At 39.8% G+C, this 9344-nt stretch overlaps 1 protein-coding gene across 1 annotated transcript; it reads left to right on the top strand.

The window, feature by feature from the left end:
* Positions 1-3199: 3199 nt before the first annotated feature.
* Positions 3200-8636, top strand: irx3a (iroquois homeobox 3a). Its single transcript, XM_084929333.1, has 2 exons — positions 3200-3740; positions 4304-8636. Exons 1-2 carry the CDS (start codon positions 3522-3524, stop codon positions 5351-5353), a joined length of 1269 nt encoding a protein of 422 aa, XP_084785459.1. The 5' UTR covers positions 3200-3521; the 3' UTR covers positions 5354-8636.
* The last annotated feature ends 708 nt before the right edge of the window (positions 8637-9344 follow it).

Genomic DNA, 9344 nt, shown 5'->3' with positions numbered 1-9344 from the left:
CAGGTTCAGTAAAAAAAAAAAAAAAAAAAAAACTTGTGCATGCAAAGATGTGAAATTCCGGTCAGTCCTCACAAACTCTGGAAACTCCAGAGGAAGTTGACACCCCAAGAAATGCTTGTCAAGATAGGAACTGGTTTGTCAAGCAACTGAAAAAATCTCAACTCTGCCTCTCACACAAACAAACACAATACACACACACACACACACACACACACACTCCTCAACTACCACAATGATCCGAGGGTCATTAATTCATTAATTACATTTTCTTTTAAAATCGTCAATCGTCACCCTAATTAAAAGAATGATCAGCAAGGGGTCCCTTAAAATTGATTCCATGTGCAATAAGAGTTTTCTTCTTCTTTTTTTTCTGTCAACCAGGCGTTATGGAAAAGATCCAAATGTGTAATTTGAAGTGCCTCTGTTTGAAGCCTTTGATCTCGCCTGTTTTGCAGAGCCTCGGTTCGTCATTTGCGACGTGTCGCTGGTACTCTGTGTATTGCATGAGGAACTACTGTTGAGCGATAGGCTGTGTATGTTTGCTTATGAGAATGTGAAATTGTGTCATCTGCATAATTACCGTCAAAGAGCTCTCTACTAAACAGCCCTCAAGTCGCTTGTGTATGATTGCCCTCTTTTTACAGCACTTACAAATTAAATTGGCTCTAGCGCGTTCCCGGCATTCTTCCCCAAGTATTAAAGCATTTAAAATAAACAATTATTATTATTATTATTATTATTATTATTATTGACACTGACATTATTATTATGCATAAAATTATCTGCTTTTACAGGTATATCGCTGTGCTTTGGCCTAGTACGCGTGTTTGCTTGTGTTTAGACGGAAGTCAAGCAGAGGTTAGTTTACTGTTTAGCAAGACTCTCTCTGTTTTTTTAGGAGAGAAGGGAGCAGCGTCTTAATGCTTTTATGGCTACGCCAGTTTCCCAGGTCGGTGAGAAAGTGTTAAGTTAGTGCGTGGTGTTTGATTTGAGGCAATAAATCACAGCCCTCGGTGTGTGTGTGTGTGTGTGTGTGTGTGTGTGTGTGTGTGTGTGTGTGTGTGTGTGGCGGGTGAGTGGAGGGATGAGGGGGAAGGGGGGGTTCGAGTTAAAGTAGTCCGGGGATGAGACACGTGTCCATCCGGACTCTGGGTGCTGCTTAGCGGACAGCAGGAGACAGACACCTCGCTGGACTTTCCGGATTTATATCCTCACTTCTAACGTTCAGCTATTACGACTGTCTCTCTCTCGCTGGCTCTCTCTCTCCCTTCCTCTGTCGCTCGCTCGCTCTCATTTAGTCATACACACACGCCCGCGCACACACATGGTTTTCATTCTGCAATATGGTGTTTGAACTTGCTTTTTTTTTTTTTCATTTTTAAGCTTTACCTTATTCGTGCTGTTACACCGTTGTGCGTCAAAGTATTCCTTATACCTTCCACTTATCTTTGCCCTCACTTCACTGTCTAGACCCCTCAGTTTGCAGGTCGATGTGATGTGTGTCTGCGCGCACGAGTGTGTGTGTTAAGTGTGAACGTGCTATTGACTGCTATGTAGTGATTACCATTCCAGTCGGATGGCACCAGAAAGCCGTTGTAATTAATAACCCCATAATCCGGGTTGTGGTGGATGTCGGCGAAGAACACACACAGATTCAGGACAGAGTTTAACAGAAACAAGGCGTATCCTTATGGGTAGCTCTATATAAGAAATTATAGCTGTTATTATCCCTCCCAGACAATGATAACTATCTGCTTCCAAAGAAGATTAAAGGTTTATACAAGTTCAGAGTTCTTGGAAACCCGGATCGCATTATCAAAACTGAAGAGATTGATGGGATTTTATCTCGCTGTCAATAATACATAAAGATTTATACCATATTTAAATAAAGTGTTTGAAATAATAATTCAACTTTTTGTAGTTGTTTTGCAAATGATTAACAAAACAGATGCTGGTACAAAGGCGGATTGAAAGGCGATTAGGGTTGCCCCTTACACATTTTATTTATTGATTCATGGAATTTCAATTCTGACTCTCTTGTTTTGTTTTAATCCGCACGAGTAACAAGAAACATCCGGTCGTATGAAAATTATCAAATGGATTACTTTAAGGTGCAGTATGGCCGGATGACCGTTTTGCGTTTTAGTGGATTAAAAGTGTTTATTTAAAACCACTGAATAGTCACTCAATCTCATCATGTTCAAAATTATTATTATTGTTGTTATTTTGATTTTGATTATTAATATTATTAGTTTTGTTGTTGTTGTTTGTTAATAATTCGGTCTTGTTTTTAGCTCTTTTTAAAAAAAATATATATTTCATTTATTTCCCTCTCGTGTAGTGTCGTGTCCCAGAATAAACATCTTTCCAGCCGAATCCACTCTAATGTTTGTTATGACTGTTGTTACTTTACACTTGGTCTTCATTAACAGCATAATGCGCCCATCATCAGCGTCTCTTTTGATGTCAAGTAGTTTCATGCGACTCGTTTGATGTCTCAGATTAAAGAATTACTTTACGCCGAGTCTCATGCCACCAAGAGAACATAACACCTCAAATCGGTGTAAGAAAACACAGCTTGCATGCAGCGATGAAGCGATAAATAAAAAAGTGTGCGTAACCTGTGATCCGGGGGCATTTGAAGCCGGTAATTGGAAACACATTGCTCGAACCCTAGTCCGACAGGCATTCGTTATTAATAAGTACTATTTTTTCTACTTGTTATTAGCTGCCTTGCATTGGTTATTGTATTTTTTAGTGTATGGCAATTCAAAAGGAAAAAGAAAAATGAAAAAACGACTTAAAAGTGGTTATAAACTTAATTTTACGTTCTGATTTTAGAGTTTTTACCGATACTCTTTCGTAGCTGAGTCTCCAAGTTTGAGTCTCCAGAGAAAACTTTCTTCTGTGATTTTATATTAAAAGCAAATTGTAGCCCAAAAAAAGTTAATCAGCAAACTGCTTACGTGTATCCGCGTGGTCAAATTGTGTGAATTAATACAAAAATTGCGGTTTAGGCCAGACGCGAACAAATAGCAAATGAAATAGATTGGCGAGCCATAAAATGAGATTTGAAACCCCATTCAAATAAGAGCTCGCGACGTCAGTGCACTTATCCGAAAGAGAGGGAGAGAGACACAGAGGGAGAGAGGGAGGGAGGGAGAGAGAGAGTGTGTTTGGTGTGTGGTTTGTATGAGTGGGGTGAGATTTGAGAAATAGGAGGGGCTTCTAAACGACTAAAAATGTCAATCTGAGAAAGGGAGTCCCAATAATCTAAAGCAATCTGTAAGGACCTGACCTTAGTCCATCCAGATCAATAGGGAAGTGAGGGTGGAAAGAAGAAGAGGAGGAAGAAATAAGGGGCGCAACCGGATCGTTTACACTGGCTGTTCCCGAGGAAATATAGACTTCCCTTGCTTGCACCTTTTGTTGCTCACATGCTCACACTGTAAAAGTGGATATCGAGGCAATTCCATTGCTTTGTGTGATTGCAGCAGACCTTTTTCCCTTTTCCTACCACCATGTCTTTCCCTCAGCTGGGATATCAGTACATCCGACCGATATACCCGCCGGAGCGCCAGGGGATCGCCAGCAATGCCCGAGCCGGGACAGAGCTCAGTCCGTCCGGGGCACTTTCCAACGTCCTCTCGACTATGTATGGATCTCCTTTCGCCGCAGCAGCGCAGGGCTATGGAGCGTTTCTCCCCTACACAAACGATATATCAATTTTCAATCAGTTGGTGAGTTGTTCTCCTTTCGCTTAAGTTATCTAAAAACTTTTTTGTCGAAACGTAAGCTACACATGACACTGGGATAACTTTATTCCTTTTAAGTTTAAAGTTTCAGAACGTTGCGTTGAACTTTGTAACTGAGTAGTTTGTAAAATATGGTTAAAAGTGGATACAAAGTGACACATTAACAGTGCGCTTTGAGCCTTTTATGCGCATTTCGCACATAAATTCCGGAAACTGATAGTAACGAAAAAAAAATGATGCAATGTAATGTGGGAGGTTACAGGTAAAGGTGGAGAATAGTGTGTAATAGTAAATGTTTCACTTCGGAAGTGTTTGTTAAACTAAGAAATTACTTTTCCCCTTTCATCTGCGCTTGGTGATTTAATTCCACTGCAAAAACACTTGAATCTTTTAGTTTGTTTACACTTTATTAAGAATCCCACTTTTGTCTTTATTTCTTGATAGCTAGAGAGGATTTTGCGGAATGTAAACATTTCCACACAAACTACTTGATGGTATTGATATAATATGTCTAATCCCTCTTACGCGTCGATTCTTTGTTTTTACAGGGTGCTCAGTATGAACTGAAAGACAGTCCCGGTGTCCAGCACCCCGGGTTTGCTCACCATCACCCTGCCTTTTACCCATATGGCCAATATCAATTCGGTGACCCATCCAGACCCAAAAACGCCACCAGGGAGAGCACCAGCACCCTGAAGGCCTGGCTGAGTGAGCACCGCAAGAACCCCTACCCAACCAAGGGTGAGAAGATCATGCTGGCCATTATCACCAAAATGACCCTCACCCAGGTGTCCACCTGGTTTGCCAACGCCCGGAGGAGGCTAAAGAAGGAGAACAAGATGACCTGGACCCCCCGGAACCGCACGGATGAAGAAGGAAATGTTTACACCAGCGATCACGAAGGGGGGGAGGGGGACAAGAGAGAGGATGAGGAGGAGATCGACTTGGAGAACATCGACACGGAAAATATTGAGAACAAGGACGACTTGGACGACCAGGACGACCTGCATTCAGATATTAAACTCGACGGGAGGAGTGACTCTGAGATTTCTGACGGCTATGAGGATTTACAAGGGCCCGACCAGAGGTTTCTAAAGGCTGTGGGGAAGGAGGGAAAAGACGTACAGAGAGGAGCAGAGCATTTCCACAATCACCGTCACCACTCTTTGGACATGAAAACGTCCCAGCCAAACGGGGAACAGCTCAAACTGAACTCTGTATCCGTGAGCTCACCGCCCTCAGAAAACAACCCCGTCCCAGCCCAAAAACCAAAAATCTGGTCTTTGGCAGAGACAGCGACGGCCCCAGACAATCCACGTAAATCGCCGCAAATGAACGGCAGCAACTCCGCAGGGCCGGCCGCTCAGACCATAATCGCTCCTCACAGACTCATCTCTTCTTGTCCGGTTGGGAAAATCCAGAACTGGACGAACCGAGCCTTTTCGGCCCACCAGCTGGCTTTACTGAACTCAAATCATTATCTGGGACTGGCGAACCAGGCCACTGCCACCGGCCTGGCCCTCTACAGCAGCAGGCAAACGGAGGACAAGAGTCATAGTTCAGAGACTTCAGTCACAGGTACATGTCCTCGTCACTGAGACGCGCATGTATAAATAACTACAAAACAAAGACACTAGTTAATTTCATTTATTTTATTTTAGACCTTCTTTTGCCTTCTTTGCCTGTTCATGGATATTTTTTCTGCCTAGGCCACGCAGATAACCAGTGTTAATGTTACAGCAGAATACAGTGTGTGCGATGTGTGCCTGTGTGTGTGTAACAGCTTGTCCAGAAGGGTTAAGAAAAAACCTCATCAGGAAGTGTTTAAGGAAAAAAAACAAACATTGAAATTGGCGAAAACTCTTCTTAACTAGATGCCCCCTTTATTTCTTGAGTTGCTGTTACGTCGTCTACTTTATTTTGAGGTCCATGCGCCTGTATTATGGTTTACATTAAGTCCTCAACCCATTAAATCACGTCGTTTTAACATTATATTCCCATAAACCCAGGATGAGCTCTGATCAAAGGAAGTTCAATTAACACATTTTGATTTTCTTTGCTGCAGCTTCAGAGAGATCTAGTGCCTTGGATGCAGAGAAAAAGCTGTTTTTAACAGCTTTCCACGCAGTTCAAAGATAACGAGGCTGTCAGTTAATGACATTTGGGAATTTTCATTTAATGCAATATCACATTTTAGTTTAAAATGCCACATTTACCCAAATTAGCTTTGTTTCATTTTTTTCTGCGTCTGTGTGCGCTTGGGTTATTTCTTCAAGGCCTATGTTACACTAACTTGTTCAGTCATGCAAATGAGCTCAATGCAAATTCACTCCAGGTTCGTTTTTGAAAGGCAATTGTCACTTTTATATCACTTTATGTTTTCACTCTTCGTGAGACTATTATTAGTGTTGTTGTTTTTTCTTCTACATTTTTTGTTACATTTTGTTGTACCCCTGTGTATTTCAGGCCTCAGAACCAACTAGACCTCAGAACCAGCCACGGTTCTTTTGGCTCTTTCCATAAACCCTCACCCACCCTCTTTCTTCTTTAATTTTAATTTGAATATGGAATGTAATATAAGAATAATACATCTCTGTATACTTACATTGTAAGCATGTCCTGTGTAAAACTGCTAATGTAATAATCTATGAACCTGTAGTCTGTGAGTTTTTTTCTTTCTTTCTTTTTGTAAGTTCTGTGAGGATTTGATGTTGAAATGTTTTGTATATAAAGTTAAGAATATGTACATACTTGTGAACCAAATTGTACAAGAAAGTCTATATTTTGGCTAATAAATGAACTGCTGCAACTTAAAAAAAAAAACAACAACAAAAAAAAACAAACAATAAGATTGTTTTTTTTTTCTTGGCCGAGGTATTTTGACAGCTGCTTTTGATGGTGGCTGTTACTGTGCATTGCATGTTGAAATGCATTGCTTTGGTTTTTTGTATGTGTGTTAGTGGACAGCCCGGGGCACAGACTTCATCCTCCGTGGCTGTGATAAGTATATATTCGAGAGGGATTTATCACACTTTATATAGTGGCGGGACTTAAGGCTAATTAGCCAGTATTGCGGCATAGATTTGGATATTAATGTTGTGAGATTATCCCTATAGAGCTGTAGCGGGCGCATTAATATTTCGAATTATTCTTTCATTCATTTTCACCAGAAATTATCGTCTATCGAGAGACTTTAAGTAATGAACGACTGTTAAAGCATCGCTGGTACTTGGTCATAATGGCTCAATTGATCCTGAAGGTGGATTTTGGCTTGGCAGTGCAACTCCCAGATCTCATCATGCTCAATTTGTAATGATTTTGCTCTTCGCATATATCATACATTTTCCACAGCTTATGCTGCTCTATGGTATAATTGTAATATATCGTGGCCGTATGACTAATAATAACATCATTTATTTTGTTTGCCCGTGATGTGATCATTTGCATGTGTGAGCCCTTATCAGAGGAAGTTTATGTAAACTTAGTGTTGGAGCTCCCTCTACAGTCACTTGCAGTCGCCAGTGTTCTGATGCACTGACACTCATTCAGCTAAACTGCTCACTTTTTTTTATATCAATTTCTAATTAATCCATCAGTTCGATTTAAAATTCGATAGCAACATTTTTCAGTTATAATCCTGTCACAAGAAAATACCTTTCAGACCCGTTTTGAAGTCTTTGTATTATTTTTAGAACGTCCATTTGCAGCAGTTCCTCAGAGTGCGCTGCATTTGTTTTTAATATTTTAACGTGTGTGTGTGACTTTTTATGTACAAATTCAATTTTTGCCCTAAACGTTCCAAATTATTTAATGAAACAAAAAGGGCATTTCCATTTGAGGTGACAAACAGCACCTTTTCGTGCACGAGCCATATATTTAAAGTGCAATAAACAAAACAGTTACGGATGGCATATAGATCAAATTCTTCCTTTTTTATTTGATTTTGCTTGTTTGTTTGTTTTTTTAACCCTTTACGACTGCCATAGCCTCAATTTAAGTATTTCGCGATATGTGAGATGCGGTTTATAACAAATTCCATTCGTTTTTTTGTTGTCTGTTTGTTTGTAGCTATTTATTTTTTGCTTGTTTTTCCGTTTTTTGTTTTAGTTTGTTACGATGTTGGTTTTAAATGTAAACAGATTTTTTTTTTAGTTAAACATGAAGAAAGAAAACACACACACACGAATGAAAATATATTTTATTAACCTATTCAATTTCCTCCAAATTGTTGTTAAGTTCTGAAAGTCTAAGGAAGGAAGATTTTGCATTATTTATTTCAAACTAATTTTTTAAAGTTTATTTTATGAGATCGGCGTAGACTGTCACACTATCCCAGTTAATAATAAAATAATACAAATGCTGACATTTAAAAGGGATTTTATTTATTATTGCGTTTATATTTTTAGATTTTTAACACATAGCAGATTCAGCTGGCCAGTCAGAGTCTAACCGTTTAATGCACCCTTTCAATTCCATTCAGGGCAGGAAAAGCAGACGAAAAGCGCTGATTCGCTCGAGCCGTATCCTCTCTAGGTTTGGGATGTGCTTTAAACAAACCACAACTTAGCCAAGAGAAAGGCTCCGGAGCCTTTAGCAGCTCTGGAACCCTTCTCACCATGTTGCCTTCCTGTGTAATCAATTATCTTTCTTGAGAGCCACATCTAACCACGCCATGCATATTCATAAGAGGCATCAGCCAGCTCATTGATGTAATCTCTTTAAAAAAAAAAATCTTATTTCTCGTTTTTTAATTAAAGAAATCGTCATCGCACTCAGACTGAAAGTTCATGATTATATAATACTAGGATAACTTTGTTTTTTTAAATGCTCCAAGATATTACAATGAAAAACAACTAAACCTTTAAAAAGCCTGACAATGAATGTCCATGAATAAAATACATTTAATTAAACGATTGTTGAAGATCTGCATCAGTTTATATATTTAAAAAAGAGTACACAAATAAATGGCTTCCTGCAAAGACAGCTAGCTCCATGTAAACGCATTGAACCTTATCATAAAAAACGATGCTTATTTCCTCACAGTTCACAGGATGTTTCCTCCTAAGGGCCCATGACTAGACTCCTCTTGATCATGAGAATTCAGCTGAAATGCTACTGAATGGCCAGTGATCATGTCTAGAGCTCAGGGCCTCTCCTCTGATCAGTGCATGAAATTAGGGATTAAAATGCCTATGCAGAAACAAAGTAATCATGCCTGCTTATGTCACCAAAGGTGTCCAACCTGCTCCTGGTAACAAAGAGCAAATGGAATGCATTAGCTAACATTTTGTGCAGAGCTACACAGGGACCATTTCCAGTGGGGCATGGTGTGTCACTCGTTTCCTTGCACATTAAGTGGATGTTCTCTTGGCTAATGAGCAATAATCAACACTGACTCCTCTTCTTATTTCTAAGGTCCATGCTGTGTTAAATGCTCAGAGGGTGTGAGGCACACTGTAGCTCTGCAGTACTGAACTCCCCAACAAAACGCAGGCTAATCTACTCAACAAAAGGCTGTAAGAAAAGCCAAGAAGTTATAATTGAAAAAGAAAAAGTAGAAGCAAATATGACATCATTGATTTTTTTTTT

The sequence above is a fragment of the Perissodus microlepis genome, chromosome 1 (genome assembly GCF_051167445.1).
Source record: "Perissodus microlepis isolate ML-2025 ecotype Zambia chromosome 1, ASM5116744v1, whole genome shotgun sequence".
NCBI lineage: Eukaryota > Metazoa > Chordata > Actinopteri > Cichliformes > Cichlidae > Perissodus > Perissodus microlepis.
The sequence above is the reverse complement of the archived record's forward strand: the minus strand, read 5'-3'. Positions and strand labels throughout refer to the sequence as shown.